The sequence below is a fragment of the Myxocyprinus asiaticus genome, chromosome 2, assembly GCF_019703515.2.
Source record: "Myxocyprinus asiaticus isolate MX2 ecotype Aquarium Trade chromosome 2, UBuf_Myxa_2, whole genome shotgun sequence".
NCBI lineage: Eukaryota > Metazoa > Chordata > Actinopteri > Cypriniformes > Catostomidae > Myxocyprinus > Myxocyprinus asiaticus.
In genome coordinates this window covers 12,114,364-12,138,383 of record NC_059345.1, presented here as the reverse complement: position 1 = coordinate 12,138,383, position 24,020 = coordinate 12,114,364, and the positions used below count along the sequence as shown (strand labels likewise).

Here is a 24,020-nt window from a genome sequence, read left to right as displayed (position 1 = left end):
CATTTCACATCTTATCACTTTTGTGCAAGACCCATCCGCGCATATTTCCTTTAATACATTTCTAAATTCAGGCCAATTAGTCCCCAAAATCAGTGGATGGGTGAGGCGGGAACTATCCGTGGCCTCCACTCTATGCTTTGTCCCCCGAAATTTAATCACAAGAGTCACTACAGGGTAGTTGTGAATATCCCCATGCACACACTTCATCCTCACTGTTTTAGCTGTGCTCAAAGCCTCATGTGAAAACCAAGCGTTGGTGGATAGTGGTTTGATTACAACCCGTGTCCACCAATGCTTGGTGAGTACCCCCCCTTGACACTTACCGGTATCCGGTACACTCCGGCCCGGTTGGGGACAGCCTGCGGAGTGTTGGAGTGTCGGATCTCTGCAACTCCAGCAGGCTGGCCCAGGCACTACACCCGCACCTGCGTCAGCGGGCACCTCAACCTGAGGGGGAGAGCGGCGGGGCACCGTAGATGTTTGGGGTACCGAGCCCTGCACACAGGGAACTGGCCTCGGTGACGGGACTCCTCACCTCCGTGGGGCGGGAACTGGCTCTGGGGAGAGAGCAGAATGAGAGAGAATAGGGGAGAGAGAGTGGGGAAAACACAGGGGGAGGGAAGAGAGAGTAGGAGGGCTCTTCCGCCCTCGGGTACGCCGCCATATGGTCCTCCGCCAATCGGACAGCTTCCTCCAGCGATGCCGGGTGGTGGCACTGGGCCCATTCTGCCATTCCTCTTGGCAGTCAATGGACTATCTGCTCCAGCACAACCTGGTTGACAACTCCCATGACGTCGCGATCCCCCACCAGCAGCCATTTCCGGCAGGCGTCTCGGAGCCGTTGGGTAAAGGCAAATGGGCGGCCGGTCTTCTCCAGCTTCATGGTCCGGAAGAGCTGGCGGTACTGCTCTGGACTGCAGCCAACCCACTGCAGGATGGACTTCTTCAGATCTTCGTAGGCCAGGAGGTTAGCCGCCAGCAGTTGTTGTGCAGTAAGCTGGGCTTCCCCGGACAGCAATGGGAGGAGCCGGGCCACCCACTGGTCACGCGGCCAGCTCCAGATTTCGGAGGTTCACTCGAACATGTCGAGGAAGGCTTCCGGATCATTTCCGCCCCGCATCTTCAGAAGCGTGGGTGGGGGCAGGGAGGTGTGGTTGTCCGGGGACGTGGCCGGGACTCTCTCCTGGCTGAGGAGGCTGTGAATTGCATGCCGGTCCTCTGCTTGAGCTCGGAGGATCTCAAAGAACCGTCTGTCTTGGTCTTGACGTAACTCAAGCAGTGATTGTTGGTGCGTCTGGTGTAGGCTGGCGAGGGACTTGAGGATCTCGGCCAACTGCGAGGACTCCATGGGGCGTATTTCAGGATCCCGGTTTTCGGCACCAGTGTAACACAACTTCACAGTAGAAGGGAAGGAGAACACAGGGAAGAGGGTTTTCCAGGTAAGACTTTTAATCGGCCACTTGAGTGCTTCACAACTTCACAAACTCAACAGCTTCACAGACACGTAGTCACTCAAACACATTAGCTTCACAGGCACGTAGTTACTTACACATCAGCTTCACAAATGTAATAGATTAAACGCAACAGCTTCAGGAGCACCGTGGCCTTCCTTGTGCCAGACTCTCTCCCCGCTCTGCTGGTGGCGTGGCTGCTTATATGCCGCTCTCCCCATGCTCATTGGAATTAGAAACGGGTGTTAAACATAATCTAGCTCAGGTGCAAGCACCCTTACCACTTTCTCTCTCTCCGGACGGACGCTTGACCACGCCCCCGCTGCCACAAATATTTATGAAGAATACATTTAAAATTTGAAGTATGTTTAGTCTGTTTGCATTCCTGTAACAGCTGCAGAGTCACTAACTATGGCGGGCCAAATTGCTCAAAATAAAATGATGAAATATTACATAACCATTTAAATACATAATGAATTTTTAATGATAATTTTTAAACACTATAAAAAGATTAAAATACTAATTAAATCACTTAATGTCCAACAAATTTCCATTTTAGCATTGTCTTCGTGTTGGGTTTTTATCATTATAACCATAACCCAGATAACCGTACCCTGAAAATGAAAAGTGTTGTGCTTAAATTAAAAATCAATCCAAAGATAATCCTGAAATGAAAATGGACACAAACTAGTGCTAAAATGAAATACTTGGGATATCTATTGATTTATTAAGTGATACATTTTTTAACAATTTCAGTATGTATTAACTGAATTATTTAAATAATTATTTAATTATTTAATTTTAAATAATTTGGCCCTCCATAATATGACAAACAAGTCATTGTAAGCGAGTGTATGACTTCAGTGTGGCACCGAACAAGGAGTAAATGTAGATATTATTTTGAATTCATTGAGCAAAAAAAAAAAAAAAAAAAAACTTTTCAGTGAAAATTGTTTTAGAGAGCAACTTAAAAGTAAAGTAATTATGTGATTACTTTTCCAATGAAGTAATGAATATTGTAATCTAATTACAATTTTAATAAAGTCATTGGTCATTTGTAATGGATGGAAGTTACTCTCAAAGTCTCAAAGACAATTATTGCTAAGAAGCTTTTTTAGGAAAGCAAATATGTGACAGTGTTTAATCTGGGTGTTAATTGTTAATCTAATCTAACCTAATTTAACTATTTATTTTAACTATTGTTAAAGATACAATTTATTAGGCATTATAACAATATAATGATTATCTGATTATATATTTTTATATAAATGGGAATTGTTGTGACTGTGAGGTATAAAACAATTCGAAATATATTTCTTGCATTCTAATTTCGAATTGTTTTATACCTCACAGTCACAACAATTCCCATTTACTCTCCAGGGAGGCAATATAAAATGAAAGGAAATCACATCACAGGTCATGTTGCATTAAATAACTGAGCAAAGGTTATCAAAAGAGGACAGTGCTGGACAGAGACACTTGCACACAGACATTTAGAAGAAAGGCAGCGTTCACATCACATCACACCCCTCCCAACAGCTTCACTTTAAACCTGCTGCTGCTGCTGCTGCTGCCTTATATTTGTAATCGTTCATTTGTGTATGTGATCGGAGGAAAAGGAAACTCTTGTACCTCGGTATTCCTTCGCATTCCAATAAAGCCCGTGTGCTTCTCCATCATGGAAATGCTGAGGAAAAAAGAGCGGAGAGGAAGGGATGTGAAGGGCTTGCTGAAGAGGAACTGGGTTCTCATAGCAACAATCGCCTCGGTAATACTGGGTAAGATCATTAGTGCATCTTTGTTTTTATGTCAATAGTGTCCTTGATTTGTACTGTGTATGGCCACATATCTCAGACCGAATGCGTTCTTGCGTTATAAAAGCTAGACGCAGCGCAACGATTGAAATAGAACGCAGGTACTTCGAGACGGGTCTAAAACGCAGCTCTCCTGCGTGAGACGAATAGACGCAGAACGCGTCTCCAGACGCGTTTTAACAGTACTTCTTAACTTGACACAGCGTTTAAAAAACGCGGCTCAACTGTCAAAGACGTCCGTCTAGCGCATGTTTACAAAAACAATTGTAAAACAGCACAGATGCACGCTAAACGTTCGGTATGAACGGCCCCTTACACGGTATTTTGCTTTTAGGCTGTACCGCTTTATCGCGCAAGCTGTCCTCCTCTTTAAGCCGTTAATTATGTATCCACAGCTACTGCTTTATTGCTGTAATTCCAAGCATCACATGTCTTTGGTTTGGACTTACATTGATGTGTTAACCGCAGTCAGACAAGGACAATACCATCAGTAACAATGCTTGATTTAGTTTCATTTAGCTGCACATTTTCTGCAGGCGTGTTCATGAATTAATGTGATGAATGAATGCATTGACCCGGATCAGGAGTGTGTGTGTGTGTGTGTGTGTGTGTGTGTGTGTGTGCAGTGGCGAATTTAGGCATAGGCGACATGGGCAGCCGCCCAGGGCAGTATCTTGAAGGGGGCGGCATGAGGCACCCACACAAACAAGTGGGTGCCCTGAACTCCACCAGCCATCTCATTTACAAAAAACCTGGAAAACTTGTTCATAGATTATTCACTATATTTACGAATAAAACTGTTTTGATTGTAATGATGGTGCATAATAATTTCGCATAACAATTATTTTATTTTTATATTTTCAAACAAGCACTCCGCCCTGAGTACTGTTAAATACGTATATTACAATAAAAGAGGCTAACAGTATTTTTGCAGTGTGTTTTTTTGTTTGTGCAGTGGAGGGCCAAATTACTCAAAATTAAATCATTATTTAAACATTTAAATAAATCATTGAATCCATAATGAAATAAAATAAAAAAAACTGTCAAATAATGAAATTGAATAATTAATTAAATTTCATATTAAATCATTAGATAAATTGATATCTGTTTCTTGTAGTTCATTTTCATTTTAGAAGTATTAATTTTGGGATGATTTTTCATTTGAGCATGAGTACAAGTACAAGCTGGTTACGGCCACCGACAGTACGTCCTCCATAATGACCTTCTCTCACAGAATCAACATAATGTCTTACAATTTCTAGTCAAACATACTGCTCAACGCTGTTAAAATTGGTCCACACACCTAAGCCAATATTAATATCATTATTGTTACAGCGTTTATTGTTACATAAATGATACAGCATTTATTTCCGCCAACATTTCCCTTGCATTTTCTATATGGATGAAAATTGAGTCATTGTCAACATTTTGGTTGGCAACTTCATCTGCAAGAGTAAACAAAAATCTCTTATTGTTCCAAGCCGTTGTTGTAGTGTGAAAAAAAAAGCACCTTAACTCACTGACCAGAAAGACCAAAAAAAACAAACAAAAAAAAAAAAAATTAAAAAGATGACACCCACTGCGTTGTGACGTGCCATTAACTGTAACTCTAAAATTTAAAAGAAGCCATTCATAATATATTATTTAATTTGGAGTAATTTGTCCCTCCATATATTAGGACATACTGTATATACTGTATATAGGCTACATAACATAACTACATATACATAACTTTAGGTGCATTCACATTTACATTAAAACAAGGCAGGTCAAGTAAGCCATCCTTGCAATGTTTTACAACACCCTTTATTTGCTTAGTCTTAATCATCATTTGGTCATAATCAATCATAATTGATGCAACGAAAGGATCCAGAAACGAAACAAGAATTTCTGATTGCCCTGTCGAATAAAATTTGCAGCACTCGATCAGCTGGACGTCGTGGATGAAGAAGAAAAGCAAATAACATCAGCGATCCTAGATTGTGCCATCCCTCTATGCCCGCCTATCCGCCGCCGGACACAACCGTGGATCTCGGATGAGTGCTTGGATTTGTTGCGAGAGCGGAAGCAAGTCAAACACATCAACTTTGAGCAATACCGACAGCTGTGCAGAGAAGTTCGAAAGAAGATGAAGGCCGAACGAGAAGCCTATTGAAATAAGTTAGCAGCCGACCTCGAGGAAGCAACATTCAGGCATGAATATCGAGTCCTGTACCAGACCCTCAAGAGGTTGAGTGGATGAAGCAAATCAACAAATGACAACATAAAGAAGATGGATGGAATCTTCGTTAGCTCACCAAGCGAGTATCTACGGCGATGGAAGGAGTCCTTCCAAGAGCTACTCAACCATGATCCACTGCACGGATCGATAGCAGAGCCAACACCCATCGACCCACCTGAGAATACACTCTTCGATGGCGAGCCAACTGTTGACGAAGTGAGAAATGCCATAAAATCACTGAAGAATGGAAAGGATGCATCTTGTTAAATCGGCTTCACATGCTCCTACAACTGATTTGGCACTCAGAATGCATTCCATCAACATGGAAGAAGGCCATTATTGTGCCAATTCTGAAGAAAGGCGACAATCGGGATCTAAAATCTAAATTCAGACAAAAATCTAATTCAGACAAAACCAAAGTCCTGACAACGGATGGATCACGGGCCAACTTTCACCTCGATGGAGTCCAAATCGAACAAGTGCAAGAATTCAAATACTTGGGATCCTTAGTCCAGAAGAGGAAAGTGGCAGCTGCAGCTGAAGTCCATAGTAGAATCGGTCAGGCAACAGCGGCATTCGCGTAGCTCAAGTGGTGCCTATGGAAAAAGAACCATATCTCCATCAAGACTAAAATCATCTTTCCGGACACTGATTCTGCCAATTCTTCTATGCTCAGAAACGTGGACCCTGCTCATGTCAGACCTGAACAAACTCGAAGTCTTCCAAATGCGATGCTTGCGGCAGATCCTGGGAATTCCCCTTCGGGACCGACATCGAAATGAGACCATCTGTACAGGATGTGATAAACAACCAACAACTGAAGAGGCGATTCAATCGAGATGGCTGAAGTGGTTCAGGCACGTCTGCCGAATGTACACCAACCGGATAACATATCAGCTTCTCTGGCGCAAAGATCTGCGCCAAAGAAGACCTGGTACAAGCAAATCGAAGAAGACTTGAAATACTAGTGAATCAACCCCTATGACGCCGAGGCCATCCCCATGGATCGACAAGCATGCAAAGGCATTATGAATTAATTTCTAAGTCCAGCGGCAACCACAGCAGCATACGAACTCTGGAGGCAACCCTGGCATGTCGCCAGCTAGGGATCAAAGAAGAAGAATAAAAAGTATCATGATAATACTAGTCAGTATCTTAGTCATAATCTTAATGTAATACCATAATTAATAATAATTATATAATCACATGATAAAGTGCACCAACACTTGAAGTCAATGACTCTTTTTCAGAGTCTCTATTTGGAATTGATTTAATTATATATAGCTAGAAATTTACTGTAGTTTTACAATTAGTTGGAAACTTAAAGGGGTCATGACATGAGGAATCAAATTTACCTTGATCCTTTGACATATAAGAGGTCATTGTACTTTAAAAACATACGGTAAGTTTCAAAACTCAAAACTTCCTCCTCACTGCAAAAATAACATTTGTTGTAACCAAGCTGCCAAAATGACTCGTTCTTTACTTCCTCCGCATTGTGATGTCACACTGTGGTAGAAATTTGCATCTGAGAGAGACAATCATAACAGTGGGTGTTTACTGTCAAGTCTTAAAGGAGAAGCAGCACCAAAACAGAGCATTACTGACAGAGGGTGGAATGAGGGTGAAAAATGATCATGTTTTACTAATATTTTACTGTTTTTTGTGCAAACAACTTTTCTAATATAATAAGTGAACATCTAGGAACACAAAAAAAAGAATTTAAAAAAGGCATGTTATAACCCCTTTAAAGCTAGATAGACTAGGCCATAACAAGAATGACAAAATAACAGCAACTTGACATCAACATTTCCATGGATTGGCAAATGAAAATGGAGATTTGGCACAAACAAATGAATGTGAAGGTACTTTCTCTACCTGCATTGCAGTCCCACAGCCTTAATTAGGCTCACTGGAAGGCTTTAAAAGGATGGAATGAGATTGATCGAAAGTTAAAATGATAAATGTGTCTGAAATACCTTACACCAGATACACCAGTGTATCAGCTGCAGCTAATTGAGCACATCTTGTACTGAACATAAAATACTTTGACAATAAATTCATTGAAGTTATTTGTGCCAAAAGAAAATCACAAATTAATATAAAGTCATTTATTTGTGATGTTGAGATATTGTTGGATGATTTATTGTTGGGTTGATTTGCCTTGATGTAGATCAGATGCACCTAAGAGCTTCTTTACAATCAGTTTGATATGCTTTCTAACTTTCTCTCTATGAATCTATCCTTTTACAGGAATTGGACTTGGAGTAGTGGTACGGGACTATGCCTCTCTGTCCCAGCTTGAGAAGCAGTACTTTGGCTTCCCAGGAGAGATCCTGATGAGAATGCTAAAGCTAGTCATCCTGCCTCTCATCGTCTCCAGCATGATAACAGGTCTCTTTTATTTTTCACATTTGTGATACTGACCATTATATATATATATATTTCGTAGTCAATGTGTTGAATGCCGGAGAAATGGGCAGGAGTAAAGATCTGAGCGACTTTGACAAGGGGCCAAATGTTTATGGCCAGACAACTGGGTCAGAGCATATCTGAAACAGCAAGGCTTGTGGTGTGCTCCCGGTCAGCAGTGGTGAGTACCTACCGAAGGTGGTCCAAGGAGGGACAAACCACAAACTCCACCTCGCAACTTACATACAGGACTTGAATGATCTGCTGCTAATGTCTTGGTGCCAGATACAACAGGACACCTTCAGGGGTCTTGTAGAGTCCATGCCTCGGTGGGTCGCACTGTTTTGGCAGCAAGCTTAGGACCAACAGCATATTAGTCAGATGGTCATAGTATTTTGGCTTATAGGTGTATATATATATATATATATATATATATATATATATATATATATATATAAAAATTGTTTATCATTCTTTGTTGACATTATTAAGTGGGTCAAGTCTGCTATCTGGATTGTGTACATGAGTATAGTGCTAACTGATGTCCTTGCATTTGAAGGAGTGGCGGCTTTGGACTCGGAGGTATCAGGGAGGATTGGTCTACGTGCAGTCATTTATTACCTCTCCACTACAGTCATTGCTGTCATTCTCGGTGAGTCACAGACACATGCACACTGTTCAATAAACTTAATATCAATAAACTTACAGACAAATTGTATTTCAAATGGCATTTTTGATAGTCTAACAAAGCTGTCATGCTCACAAGGAATCGTTCTTGTGATGACTATTAAACCTGGGGTCTCTCAGAATGTGGAGAATATTGAGAGAGCCGGAAACAGTCCAAATGTGACCACCGTGGACACCTTGCTGGACCTTGTTAGGTACAAATTGCAGCCCTTGGTTTACCATTGTTGTAAGAAAGAGATATTACATAATGGATTACAAAGTGGTCCCAGAAAGTGTTTGAATACTTAAGGGAAACTCAGAATGTATAAATATTGTTGCATTAGATATCAAAATATCAAATGAAGTACATCATTCATTTTAAAGAATAATAGCACATGCAGACTTTATAGTTAATGTGTTGATCTACACCTGTGGATACTCTACTAGAACACCGGTGTTAACTTGAGGGGAATGGTATTCATTCATACATTAAAAATGACCTTTGACCTTTCCTTGAGTAAATGGAAAAATTGATAGAAAGTTAGAAAATATATAGCATCATCTGATGCAACAACATTCATACATTTGTATTTGTGGTTTAAGTGTCCAAATACTTTTTGGGGCAATTGTATCTTAAATATTACATAATAATAATACAAAACAGCAAAACAGCATGGGATATGGAAAATTATCTGTATTATGCATTTAAAAGATTTGTTGTTCTCATTTTACAAAAGGAATATGTTTCCTGAAAATCTTGTGCAAGCCTGTTTTCAGCAGGTAAAAGATACAGTTTTTTTTTCTTAAAACATAAAGACATTAAGCCATTGCTTTAAAAATTGCTTATATAATATTTTGTAGGAATAAGTACTATGTGTCTTTCAGTATAAGACGCAGCGCAAAGAGATCGAACCTCTGAAAACCAACAAAAACACAACTGTTACAGCTACATTTCCACCTTTGACTACAATTATTACAACTGTTGCACAGGTGAGACAAAGACAGATCATGTTTTTCAGACAAAGACATGTGTGGTACATTGTCATTGTTATAAACACGAGGGGACTTATCTGACATAGTTTACCTGTTGAAAGCATTAATTTGTGCCCTCTTTATGTTGTAGAATTTGACCAAGGACTACAAGATCGTTGGAATGTATTCAGACGGGATTAATGTTCTTGGTCTCATCGTATTCTGTGTTACATTCGGTCTGGTCATCGGCAAGATGGGAGAAAGAGGATGCATCCTTCTGGAGTTCTTTGATGCTCTGAATGAGGCCACCATGAGACTCGTTCAAATTATTATGTGGTTAGTCCTGACATGTTATAAACATGCTGGCAGAAACCTGAATCATGCAGTCACGATTATTGATGTCGATAAATAGAATTTACCTTAAAATACTTATTTTGTGTGAGACAACCGCATGACACAACCTTCATGTAGGCTACACATCCTAAACAAGCTGTCTTCCTGAATCACTTTATTGCTCTTGTTATATAGCACCATTGAAAACAAACTTCTTTAAATAGAAAAGAGAAAAATAAAAATGAACAAATAATAAAATAAATAATATACATTTAAAAATAATTAAATAAAATTAAGGTCCATTGTAATTAAATTAAATTAAATTAAATTCGCAATGGGAGTAGTCCCAAATGGAATAGTGTAATCTACTATTTTCATCATTAGTTATACATTAATTATTTATTCCGTTAAATGTGCAGCCTTCCCATTAATTTAATCTTCTTTATAGTTGTGCAGTTGACAAATTGTAAGGAGATGCAAAGTTTCAATTTTATATATATATATATATATTAACACTTTAAGCTCTGAAGGTGTTTTTAAAGATTTCCTGTTTCAGTATTTTCTGTATCATTTTAAAGAAAACTTTTCACACTTTTAAATGATATAGATTATGATAAATTCTGAGAATATCAGCCTAAGAAACTGCTGAAAAATCACAAAAAACTTGATCCAAAAATTACAAATGTTTCTCATTTTTCTGATTTGACATTATATATCTCTGGGTATAAATAAGCTAGCTCAGGAAAACTGCTTTTGTTTTGTTTCCAATCATCTCACCTGTGAATGTGTAAAATTTTGTGTTGATACAACAAAGCAATCTAGAGATATCGCATTACAAAAATAAATTAGACTAGTGCCAAAAGCCTCTCCAAACAAATAAAACATAATAATTGTACATAAGAATTAATTACACATGCAAATACAATAATGACTGAAGGTATGCTCTCTCTCCAAGGCATGCAGGCATGTGTAATGAGATCTCATTCAGTTCCATTCTGTCATTTAAGCCATTATTGATTATTGCCATGTACTTGGCGCCATTTCCTGGTGGCCATATGAAATTTGAGTGAACGATCCTCTCTGCCCATATTTGGATGACTTCCACCTCCAGTTGCAGCGATCTGAAGCCTAATACAACTGGTTTAGTGTTCCATGATGCTGGACAACATTTCCTATGAAGTCATCTGATCCAGGATAGTTAACGTGTTTTAGCCAGATAGCACGTTATGTCTTGACAACACTATTTTGTGTTGGTCAGACTGTAGTTATTAATATTTTGATGATTAAAATGTATAATTATTATAATTATTATCATAATTATTTTCGCCGGCAGGCCGATCCGAGCTTAAAGGGTTAAATAAAAAGCTGTTTTACTGTGAAAATCCCTGAGGTGTGATGTTGCTTGGGGTTTTGAGTCATTTTGATTATGAATTGAATGATACTTTATGAATTTTATTTTGCAGTTACATGCCTATCGGCATCTTGTTCCTGATTGCTGCCAAGATCATTGAGGTGGAAGACTGGGAAATCTTCAAGAAGATGGGCCTGTACATGGTCACAGTGCTCAGCGGGTGAAGGATCTTTAATGTTCCCTTGTTGATCCCCAGTGGAGCTGATTTACTACTGCTGTTAGGCTAGCCGTTTACTGTTTAGATACAGTTTAATAACAACTCTGTCCACACACAGATAAGGGCCAAGGACATTTAAATCTGCTCAAGCTGCAGATGTAGTTATAATGCATTTCATAAACTTCAAATGTCCACTATCTTGAGTGCTATTAGCCGACCAAGCATCAGTCAGTCTTTTCTATTGCTGCAGTTAAACAAATATAATTTGCAATTATGTGGAATAGACCGAAACGACAAGTTTGGGTTACACATTGCTGAGTCATAAAGAAAATTGTTTAGCTCTTGAGACTAGAGAGGACATAAATCCAAATGCCCTTGGTAAAAATTGTGTAGATTCCCCACCTAAATGAAAGCTATATTTGAATAAATGTGTATCTTTATTGTAAAAAAATATATATATATAAAAATAAAATAAAAATATTATAAGGAAGTCTCTTTATTCTAATGTTAATTCTGATCATATGATAATGCACTACTTTCTGCACTCTGCAGACAAATGTTTTGTTTTAAAATTATTTCCCCTGTGCCTCCACAGACTTGCCATCCATTCCATCATATTCCTCCCCCTTATCTACTTTGTCTTTGTGAGGAAGAATCCATACACCTTTACTTTGGGGATGGCACAGGCCCTGGTGACAGCACTCATGATTTCCTCAAGGTGAGCATAAGAATCTGCAAGTTTTTGAACAAGGGGCAAAATAAATCTTGATGAATCAGATCAATTATAGTGCAATCTCACATCACCAAGCAGCAAAATTAAGGAGGGAGTCCTCCACAGACTTGAACTAAAATTTAAAATTTCATTGGTCTGTCTAAATTGGTCTGTCTAAACTCTTGATGTTAGATTTATCACATGAGGGTAATAAATGAGTCATTCTCAAGAAACAGTGCCATTTCTGTCTTATATCAGATTTTCTTTTCTTTTTTTAATCATTTCATTTAAAATAGTTACTGTTGAAATTAAGGTTAGGGTTAGAAATTCTCACTAACTTCCTAGCCCTAAGCCTAACCCTAAAATTCTATTTCAACCCTGTCACAGTTTTGAATTCATAAAATTTGCCTTATAATCACACATTATAAGTTTAACTTTGTTTGTAAAGAATGGCTAATAATGGCCTTAACTAGAAAATATTGTTGCCCCACACATCATTATTTACAGTCAATGTTCTTGTACTTTGTATCAGGATCAATATTGTTTCTGTATAAAAAATGATCACTATGATTTTTCATAACAGAGTTAAACAGCGTAATAAACTTAATAAAGGTCAAAATGTTGTAAGTGTAAAAATAACAAATAAATCTGATAAATAAAATAATTAAATTTAAAGGAAACTTTAACAAATGAAAACGATTTAAATGACAGATACAGTGTAGCAACAAATTACTGATTCCGCTAAATGTACAGAAAAAAAGGTTTGACTTTAATGCTGTGTTTGGTCAACATTTTTAAAGAAATAGTTCACCCAAAAGTGAAAATTCTCTCATCATTTACTCACCTTCAAGCCATCCCAGATGTGTACGACTTTTCTTCTTCTGCAAAACACAAATGAAGAGTTTAGAAGAATATTTCAGATCTGTAGGTCCATACAATGCAAGTGAATGGTGACCAAAACTTTGAAGCTCCTAAAAAGCAGCATAAATGTGAAGCGATCCAATTGGGTTTGGGTGAGAACAGACCAAAATGTAACTCCTTTTTCACTATAAATCTTCACATTAGCAGCCTTCTTGGCGATCATGATTTCAAGCTTGATTACACTTCCTAGCGCATGCACTCTCTGAGCATGCGTCAAGCACTAGGAAGTGTAATCAAGCTTGAAATCATGATCGTTCCAAGAGACTGAGATGGCAAGATGAACAGTGAAAAAGGAGTTACATTATGGTCTGTTCTCACCCAAAATCGATTGGATAGCTTCAGAAGACATGGATTAAACCACTGGAGTCTTATGGATTACTTTTATGCTGCCATTATGCGCTTTTTGGAGCTTCAAAGTTTTGGTCACCATTCACTTGCATTGTATGGACCTACAGAGCTGAAATATTCTTCTAAAAATATTTGTTTGTGTTTAGCAGAAGAAAGAAAGTCATACACATCTGGGATGGCATTAGGGTGAGTAAATGATGAGAGAATTTTCATTTTTGGGTGAACTATTCCTTTAAGATGTTTATAGTTGGGACACTATGCTATGTCTTTCCAGTTGTGTGTATGTATGTATGTGTGCGTGTGTGTGTGTACAAGTTTGGGTGGTTTACGAAGAAATTTTTTTAAACTATGTTTTTTTGAAAATGTAAAAATACAGAACGTTTTTTGTGAGGGTTAGGTTTAGAGGTAGGGTTATGGTTAGGGGATAGAATCTATAGTTCGTACAGTATAAAAATTATTATGCCTATGGACAGTCCTCATAAGGATAGCCACACCAACATGTGTGTGTGTGTGTGTGTGTGTGTGTGTGTGTGTGTGTGTGTGTGTGTGTGTGTGTGTAAACAACTGACATTTTCAAATTCACAATAGTCAAAGAATTGGGACTGTGTAACCATATAATGCCTTTTACAATAAATGTTTTTACTATATCAGCTCAGCTACCCTGCCAGTCACCTTCCGATGTGCAGAGGAGAACAATAGGATTGACAAGCGTATCACCCGGTTTGTCCTTCCGGTTGGTGCCACCATCAACATGGATGGTACTGCCCTCTATGAAGCTGTTGCTGCCATATTCATAGCCCAGTTAAACAACTATGACCTGGATGCTGGGCAGATTGTTACCATTAGGTAGGTGGGATGTAAGACTTTAATAAGGAGTTTCTAATACAGTTAAGTGGCTTTTTGAAAAACATGCACAGTCCTTGAATAAAGCAATGAGGCTTAAATCATTGTTCCCTATCTGTCACTCACTCGACGTTGTGTCGATGTAGTGACACTAGGGGTCACTCTTGGGAGCCCCAAACACCTCTGCTTTTTTGAAAAAAGCCAATGAGAATTGGCGAGTGGAATTTGCATGCCACTCCCCCGGACATATGGGTATAAAAGGAGCTGGTATGCAACCACTCATTCAGATTTTCTCTTCGGAGCCGAGCGGTTCTATTCATTGAGCTGAATTCATCTGCCGAGTTCATTCACCTCTCTCTGCTGGATTTTACGGCGCATTTCAGTGGCTTCTCCCCCTCTGCATCTGTGGTTTGCAGAGAATGCCCTGGGCGCTTCGGCAGAAACAACTAAAAGAGTATATTCTAAAAAAAAGAGTATATTTTCTTTCTAAAAGAGCGGCACACACGGAATGTCTTTTTAAAGATGCCTTTCCGTCTGTGTGTTATTCCTGGTTACGGTCGATATCTCTCCGCTTCTGATGGCCATGATCGCTGTCTTTCATGTCTGGGCGCTGCCCACGTGGAGACATCGTTTGTGGATGGGTCTTTTCCTCACTGCGAGAACATGACCATGGCAACGTTGCGGTCGCAGCTTGCATTCGTAAGAAAGCAAGCCACCCCAGTGGCTCCCCGCCTCGGCCCTTCTACCTACGGGTATGAGGCCATGCCGGTTAGCACTGGGGGCGATTTGGGGACCTCAATGGGACCACTTCCACCGGGTATCCCCCCACGGACCTCCCATTCCCCAGCACGGTCGCTTGCCCCGGAAGTGCATGAGGAGCTGACAAGATCGTAGGAGGCACCTTTTACTGCCCGGTCCCGGTCTTTCAGCTCCCCCACTCTCGCTACCCTCGATGGCAGAGCGGCAAGGGGGTATTTGGTGATCACCCAGGTGGATAAGGCGCTCGCAGTGCACCTGTGTCTGCAGAGCGCCGCCATCTGGTGTGGGCGCCCAAAACTCCCGTCCAGGGCCTGTAGATTTACGTCGTCCCTGACGTCTAGAGCCTACGGTGCCGCTGGACAAGCCGCCTCAGCCCTGCACGCCATGGCTCTCCTGCAAGTACACCAAGCCAAGGCACTAAAAGAACTGCACGAGGGTAGTTCTGACCCAGGATTGATGCAGGAACTGCGCTCGGTGACCGACCTCGCTCTCCGGGCGACAAAGGTCAGGGCGCGGACTCTCGGGCAGGCGATGTCCACTCTGGTGGTCCAGGAGCACCACGTTTGGCTCAACTTGGTTGAGATGCGCGAGGCTGACAAGGCACGGTTCCTTGATGCTCCCATCTCCCAGGTTGGCCTATTCGGCGACACCGTCGAGGACTTTGCCCAGCAGTTCATGGTGGTGAAGCAGCAGATGGAGGCCATACAGCACATCCTGCCCCAGCACGGCTCAAGACCCCGCACCCCGTCTGCTCGTCGCCAAGGGTGTCCTCCTACAACTACAACACCGGCTCTGCCGCAGCCCACCCCTGTGACCAGGCCCCGGCATGGAGCCCAGCGCAGGAAGCAGACGCCACCCGTCTCACGGCCGGACGCCAAGAACCTGAGGAAGGCTTCGAAGCACCCCTGAGACGGGTGACCCAGGGGCAAGGAGACCCGATTCTCCAGAGCTTGTGAGCAGACCACTCCATCCCCCGGTGGAGGGCCGGGAGGAGAATCTTTTGTTTCGTTTTCATAAAATTTCGCCGCATGTCCAAGAGGCTGCGGTACCCAAAAACTCAACAAAAGAGCGGTTTTCTTGTTCCCTGGGTCACATGTTCGGAGTGCACAGCCATTGTCATGACCACTGTCAACTGTCCCATCTTTGCAGGTATGGCACCCCAGCAGCGGTCCCCCCGCCCCTGTGCTCCCAGCTGTGGCACAAACACGCCCACACGGGATTGGGTCCTGTTGACTATGGGGACGAGACTTCTCCTCCCCCCACCTCGGCCAATCTTATGGTGGGTGGCAGGAGCCAGGTAAGTGCTTCTATGTTTCTGGACTCAGCACGGCCACGGGGCTTGAATCCCCTCGATGTGGCACCTCGAGCGCCGCCCCGCCACGAGGCCCCACCCGCCAGTACATTCGACATGATCATTCCCTTGGTCTCCCTCGCCCGGAGTTTGGATGCATGGCTCACGCTTTCCAACCCGTCGTGTTGGCTGACCCAGACCGTCCGACTCAGCAACGCAATTCAGTTCACCATGTGCCCGCCCAGGTTCAGAGGTGTCCGCTTCACCTCGGTGAAGGGTGAGAACACCGCTACCTTGCGTGCAGAGATCGCTACCCTTCTGGGCAAGGACGCGATAAAGCCTGTCCCTCCAGCCGAGATGAAGAAAGGGTTCTACAGCCCTTACTTCTTCGTACCGAAGAAAGGCGGTGGGTTACGACCAATCCTGGACCTGCGAGTACTGAACCGGGCTTTTCACAGGCTCCATTTCAAGATGCTGATGCAAAAACGCATTCTAGCGAGCGTCCGGCATCAAGATTGGTTCGCGGCGGTAGACCTGAAGGACACATACTTTCACGTCTCGGTCTTACCTCGACACAGACCCTTCCTGCGGTTTGCCTTCGAAGGCCAGGCGTACCAGTACAACATCCTCCCCTTCGGCCTGTCCCTGTCCCCTCGCGTCTTCACGAAGGTCGCAGAGGCTGCCCTTCCTCTGCTAAGGGAAGTGGGCATCCACATCCTCAACTATCTCGACGACTGGCTAATCCAGGCTCACTCTCAAGAGTTGCTGTGCGCACATAGGGACCTCGTGCTTCAGCACCTCAGCCGACTGGGACTTTGGGTCAACTGGGAAAAGAGTAAGCTCTCCCCAGTTCAGAACATCTCTTTTCTCGGTCTGGAGTCTTGATGACAGTGCGCCTCACAAAGGAGCGTGCACTTTTTCAGAGGCTCCTGGGGTATATGGCATCCTCAGCGGCAGCCACACCGCTCGGGTTGATGCATATGAGACCGCTTCAGCACTGGCTTCAGACTCGAGTCCCGAGATGGGCATGGTGCCGTGGAACACATCACGTGTCCATCACGCCGATCTGTCGCCCGCCTCTTCAGCCTGTGGACCGACCTTGCATTTCTACAGGCAGGGGTTCCCCTAGAAGGAGTCATGGGTCTCAAGGTGTGTCGTGGTTACAACAGACAACTCCAAGACGGGCTGGGGCGGCATATGCAACGGGCACACAGCCGCCGGCTCCTGGACTGGCCTGCAGCTGCGTTGGCACATCAAATGCCTAGAGTTGTTGGCAGTACTGCTCACCCTGTGGAGGTTTTGGTCGGTAATCCAGGGCAAGCACGTGTTGGTCCGGATGGACAACACAGCATCGGTAGCGTACATCAACCACCAAGGTGGTCTATGCTCCCATTGCATGTCACAACTTGCCTGCCGTCTCCTCCTCTGGAGTCAGCAGCGCCTCAGGTCGCTATGAGCCACTCACATCCCGGGCGACATCAACACCGCAGCGGATGTGCTGTCACATCAGGTTACCCTCAGGGGAGAATGGAGACTCCACCCTCAGGTAGTCCAGCTGATTTGGAGTCGATTCAGTCAAGCACAGGTAGACCTATTTGCTTCCTGGGAATCCTCCCACTGCCCACTCTGGTATGCCCTGACCGAGGCACCCCTCGGTATAGATGTGGATAGCAGGTCATCCTAGTAGCACCCTACTGGCCCACCCAGACGTGGTTCTCGGATCTTACGCTCCTCGCGACATTTGGGGAAGCACGACTTGATCATCAGGTTCCTGAGAGGGGCTAGGAGGTTGAATCCCTCCAGACCGCGCCTCGTCCCCTCATGGGACCTCTCCATAATCCTTCGGGGTCTACAGGGAGCTCCCTTTGAGCCCTTGGAGTCAGCTAAGATTAAGGCACTCTCTTTGAAGACTGCCCTCCTGACTGCGCTCACTTCCATCAAAAGGGTAGGAGACCTGCAGGTGTTCTCTGTCAGCGAATCGTGCCTGGAGTTCGGTCTGGGTTACTCTCACATGATACTGAGACCCCGACTGGGCTATGTGCCCAAGGTTCCCACGACTCCTTTTAGGGATCAGGTGGTGAACCTTCAAGCACTGCCCCAGGAGGAGGCAGACCCAGCATTGGCGTTGCTGTGTCCGGTGCAAGCTTTACGCATCTATTTGGAACGCACGCAGAGCCTTAGAAGCTCCGAGCAGCTCTTTGTTGCTTTGGTGGACAGCGGAAATGAAGTGCTGTCTCCAAACAGAGGATTGCCCACTGGGTCATCGACGCCATTACGATGGCATATCAGGCTCAGGATGTGCCACCCCCTGCGGGGTTACGAGCCCACTCCACCAGGAGGATGTCTTTGGCAGACATCTGCAGAGCAGCGGGCTGGGCAACACCCAACACCTTTGCGAGGTTCTACAATATCCGGGTTGAGCACGAACAGGTAAGTTTCGGGACAACTGGCCAGGTGTACCGCTTGCGCATAGCGCCTTTCCCCTCCCATGAGGGGAAGACGTGCACTCTTGACTCCCAGTCGTGTTCACAGACTGTGATCCCTAGATGACTTTCCTCTTTTTTTTTTGCAGAGAAACTCGCTGACCGGCTAATGAGCCCCTGTACTGAGGTAGGTGCTCCACATGTGCTGGTTCCCCAAAGGCGACCCCATGTGATATCTTCCGCAAAATTGTTTCCCTGACGGCAAACTGCGTCTTCCTTGGGCAGAGGCCCCTCTGCCCCCGGTCGCCATGCTTTGTAGAAACTCCTCCCCCTTTGGGTAGGACCTACCATGGGAACTCTCCACATGACATACTTCCGACAAGACTCGGTAAGACCATGTGATGTATTCCACTCAAAATACCCCCTCTTTTTGGGCGGGGTGTGGTCTCCGCAGTGTCTTCCCCTTGGGAGGGACACCCCCCAACGCAGACACTTATGGCTCCCAGTTAGTTAACAAATTCCACTATTTTTGGGGAGAAAAGAGAGGGAAAAGAGGCCTTAGCTGGGCTAGCCTGTCCCTATAGTTGGGCAGTCGACTTGTTCCTGATGGACCGTTCGACACTCATAAGAGCATTGGGGGAGGTTATGTGATGGCCTGGTGCACTGGCTATGAGACACACAGCAGTCTGCCCGTCACACACCGCCAGTTCACGCAACACAGTTCAGCTAGTTGTGGCATTTTGTATAGGGACCCCTAGTGTCACTAAATCAACACAGCGTCGAGTGAGTAACAGATAGGGAATCCTGGTTACTTTTGTAACCTCTGTTCCCTGATGGAGGGAATGAGACGTTGTGTCCCTCTTGCCACTACGCTGAACTACCCGCTGAAATGGCCTGGTCTCGGCTCCTCAGCACAAAACCTGAATGAGTGGTTGCATACCAGCTCCTTTTATACCCATATGTCCGGGGGAGTGGCATGCAAATTCCACTCGCCAATTCTCATTGGCCTTTTTAAAAAAAAGCAGAGGTGTTTGGGGCTCCCAAGAGTGACCCCTCGTGTCACTACATCGACACAACGTCTCGTTCCCTCCATCAGGGAACGGAGGTTACGAAAGTAACCAGGATGTTTTTGTTTGGTTTGGTTTTGGTTTGTGTTGGTTTTGTTTGTTTTTTGTTTGGTTTGTTTTGTTTGGTTTTTTTGTTTGGTATGTTTTGGTTTGGTTTTTGGTTTGGCTTATTCTGTAGTATCACAGCAACAGTAGCCAGCATTGGTGCTGCAGGAGTTCCAAATGCTGGGCTGGTAACCATGGTGATAGTACTCACAGCCGTGGGGCTTCCTGCCAGTGATGTCACCCTCATCGTTGCAGTTGATTGGCTTCTGTAAGTTTCTCTCTTTCCATGTCCAAAGTCCCAGATACAAAAGAATTTTTTGACATACAGTGGGGTACAAAATGAAAATCTTGGATTCAGAATATTTTTTAAGCCTGAAAATAAATGGAATGTTTTAAATTTGACATATTTTGACGTAAAATGAAATATTTAAGATTATGTCGTTTTTATGGGTTACTAATCAAAAAAGCACATTTGTGAAATTGACCATGTTAACTTTGTACAAAAGGTCAGATTTCCTTTATCATGTTGGGATAATATGGATCATCAGGTTTTGCACAACAAATTACAGTTTTGAACCCCACTGTATATCAGCTTATATATAACCAAATCTGACTGCATTTAAAACAGATTGACTTTTTGTTAACTGAGGCATAATTTAAATAGTATCAGTAATTTAAAATGAAATGGTTCACTACACATGACGCAATAGTTCAAATATTGAATATTGTTACTCCATTCTCAAAAACTTTCAAATCAGCGATCGCTTCCGTACCATGATTAACGTCCTGGGAGATGCCTATGGTGCTGGAATAGTCCAGAAACTGTCAAAGCGAGAGCTGGAGAGGATGGACCTCACTTCAGACGTAGATGCAGCCAACCCCTTTGCCCTAGAGACTACATTGGATGACGAAGAGTGTGAGAAGAAATCGTACGTTAATGGTGGATTCACCATTGACAAGAGTGATGCCATTTCCTTCACTGAAACCTCACAGTTTTAAAGGTGAAAATGTGCCATCACTAAAAGAAGGGTTCAGAGAGGTTGGAGCCATTCATAAAATCAGTGCCATGACAACGAGGGAAACTCATTTCAGAGGACTTGATTGAGTGCAGACATTAGCAATACCTGTCCTTGCTGTTCTCCTTCCTTCATTCTTGCTATAACTGTGCCCTTCTACTTATATCAATGTGTGCGCTAGACAGAGAGAAAAAATAACAAGGAAATAAGAAAACAACTGTGCTTCCACTGTTCAGAAGTAGTTCACCCAGAAATTACAATTCTTTCATTATTTACTCACCATCATGTCAGTCCAAACCTGTATGCTGTTTTTTTGTTTTGTTTTTTTCAGTGAACTAATGAGATTTCAACACTTCAGCAGGCAAGAAGATTTTCAGTGAATGATTACTTAAAGGAATATTCCGGGTTCAATACAAGTTAAGCTCAATCGACAGCATTTGTGGCATAATGTTGATAACCACAAACATTTATTTTGACTTGTCCCTTTTTTTTTATTAAAAAAGCAAAAATCTGTGTTATAGTGAGGCACTTACAGTGGAAGTGAATGGGCCCAATATTTGGAGGGTTTAAAGGCAGAAATGTGAAGCTTATAATTTTTTTAAAGCACTTTCATTAATTATTCTGTTAAAACTCATGTATTATTTGAGCTGTAAAGTTGTTTAAATCATCATTTTTACAGTAATTTTAGGGTTTTAGAGTTTGTTGACATTACATCGTCATGGCAACGAAGTTATAAAATTGGGTGTAACTTTACACAGAAAAGCTATTTTATCACACTAAAATGTTTATGTTTATGAAACTTTTGAAACTGTGAGTATTTTAATGTTTACAGATTGGCCCCCATTCACTTCCATTGTAAGTGCCTCACTGTAACACAGATTTTTGCTTTTTTAAAGAAAAGAAGGGACGTCAAAAAATGTTTTTGTGAAAATCAACATTATGCCACAAATACTGTCATTTGAGCTTAACTTGTATTGAACCTGGAATATTCCTTTAAATTTTGGTTGTTCCTCACATAAAGCTATCGAATGGCTTCAGAAGACTTAGATTACAGTGCATTTGTTATTCACTACAAAAATATTTGAGCCTGTTTATAAGATTCATGCATTTCAGTTTCTTTACAAGATTCCATTAAATTGAATTGTGTAATTTGTAACTAAATTAAATAAATAAAACTTAAAATATTTGGTGTTTTTTAATTTTGTTGAAGATTACTCAAATTATTACTCTTTATTTATTTATTTTATAGACTACTTTTATAGGGCTTTTATTATGCCTTTTTGGGAAAACTATGAACTGTCACTATCAACTGTTGTTTGAAAAGAGATGCATGAAGCTTCTTTAAAAAATGCTCTTGAAAATAACAGCTTACGGGTTGGGGGCAACAGGATGGGTGAGTAAATAAAATAAATGCCTTTCACATGTTGCCATAATTTATGCAAAGGCATTTTATATTATAATGTGTTATTAACTGCAGTTGTTTCCTTTGATTTCATACTAACCAGTTACTTAATTGCTTTTAAGCAGTAGATGAAGTTCAGATTTTTGTATATGTGTGCATGAAAACGAGCTCTGTGCATCCATTGATTTGAAAGAAACTTTGCAGTTTAGTGTACATTATGCATTGTAATAAAGAGCATGTTTCCAGCCAGACAATGCAATTATAACACAAAAAGACGCTGACTTTAAAGTTTCTGCATTTGCACTTGCTATTGAAAGCCAAATGTTTATGAGCTTTGTGTGTCTTTCATTTCAAATCTGCGCCAAACTGAATGTGTCGATAAGAAAGGAACATTTTTATACAAACTTTTAAAATTAAAACGAAATATTGCATGAAGCAATTTGAAAAGGAGTACAGAAATGGCCTTTAACATGAAAATCAAATCTTTGGTACTCTTTTTCATCATAAAAATACATTATTTTGTCATTAACATTGAAGGTGGCAAGCCTTAATAGTTTCTTTAGTAAGCCACTGATTTTATTTTATTTTTTTATGAATCGCATAACTATTACATTTAAAAGTCAGTGCCAAATTTATGCCATTGAGTCACTTTTACATTTCTTTCATGTTATTTCATTTCTTTAATATTTTATGTTAAATCAGAAATTAGAGAAAAGTATCAATGTGAAGCATTAATGGTCTGTGTTTGGAGTTCTGAAACAGGATGTACACTGTATTTATAGTGCAGTCAAACTAGTTATACTGTATGATTCAACAAGTACTGTATGTCCATCCACAAAATAATAAAGACAAACATGTCAACACCAGAAAAATTATGCATTCTCAAAAATACCTATTTTTTGGTTCTTTACATCACAAGTAAGGGCAATATAGTAAAAAGGTATCAAAAGCTATCTGTATCTTTATAAAGTATATTCTTTTGGTAAATACAGTTGAAGTCAGAAGTTTACATACACCTTAGCCAAATATATTTAAACTCAGTTTTTCACAATTCCTGACATTTAATCATAGAAAACATTCCCTGTCTTAGGTCAGTTAGGATCACTACTTTACTTTAAGAATGTGAAATGTCAGAATAATAGTAGAGAGAATGATTTATTTCAGCTTTTATTTCTTTCATAACATTCCCAGTGGGTCAGAAGTTTACATGCACTTCATTGTAAGTACCAAGTGTTTTTAACTGCCCCATCCTTCAATAACAGTTCTTTTGCAAAGCTTGAATCATGTTAGGCCTGGTTCACAAGTGATCCACGACGACATGAGCTGAAAAAAACACACATACATAGTCCAAAGCAAGGTGAAATGATGCACACACATCGCTGGAAATGCATCAAAACGGTCAAAGAGTGCGTGTTTACATACAATTAAAAATAACGCAGATGTGCAAAAGAATGCGTCCAGGACAAGTTTGTGCTCAAAACAACAAGAGGCCGAGCAGCTGAATGACAGAAAATGGTGTCTCCTGTTCCGAGTTGTAACTTGACACTGCATCTTTTAAAAAGCACTGCAAAATACATGACAACAGTCAAAGACATCTGTCTAGTGCATGTCTATATACACAAATAATTCAAAATAGTCCAGATGGGTCCCCTTTGGTGTTCAGGAATAGTTAGGCCACACTAGGCCTGTCTCTCCTGCTCTCTTGAACTGTGGGCTAGTGGGCAGGGCCAAGGGTGCGATGATGCATGATGTGGGC

At 41.9% G+C, this 24,020-nt stretch overlaps 1 protein-coding gene across 1 annotated transcript; it reads left to right on the top strand.

Moving 5' to 3' along the window:
- The first annotated feature begins 2,962 nt into the window (after positions 1-2,962).
- Positions 2,963-23,127, top strand: LOC127455714 (excitatory amino acid transporter 3-like). The gene is made up of 12 exons (XM_051723784.1): positions 2,963-3,229; positions 7,740-7,880; positions 8,458-8,550; positions 8,665-8,779; positions 9,302-9,344; positions 9,450-9,554; positions 9,688-9,872; positions 11,333-11,440; positions 12,033-12,155; positions 14,070-14,264; positions 19,980-20,114; positions 20,605-23,127. Exons 1-12 carry the CDS (start codon positions 3,130-3,132, stop codon positions 20,843-20,845), a joined length of 1,584 nt encoding a protein of 527 aa, XP_051579744.1. The 5' UTR covers positions 2,963-3,129; the 3' UTR covers positions 20,846-23,127.
- Positions 23,128-24,020: the final 893 nt, after the last annotated feature.

What these genes read in the sequence shown, in the direction of transcription:
- LOC127455714 (XM_051723784.1), top strand. Translation starts at nt 3,130, where the DNA reads ATGGAAATGCTGAGGAAAAAAGAGCGGAGAGGAAGGGATGTGAAGGGC. An exon ending in CGTCTCCAGCATGATAACAG is followed by an intron (nt 7,881 to 8,457) that starts GTCTCTTTTATT and finishes TTGCATTTGAAG; the next exon opens with GAGTGGCGGCTTTGGACTCG. An exon ending in AGTCATTGCTGTCATTCTCG is followed by an intron (nt 8,551 to 8,664) that starts GTGAGTCACAGA and finishes CATGCTCACAAG; the next exon opens with GAATCGTTCTTGTGATGACT.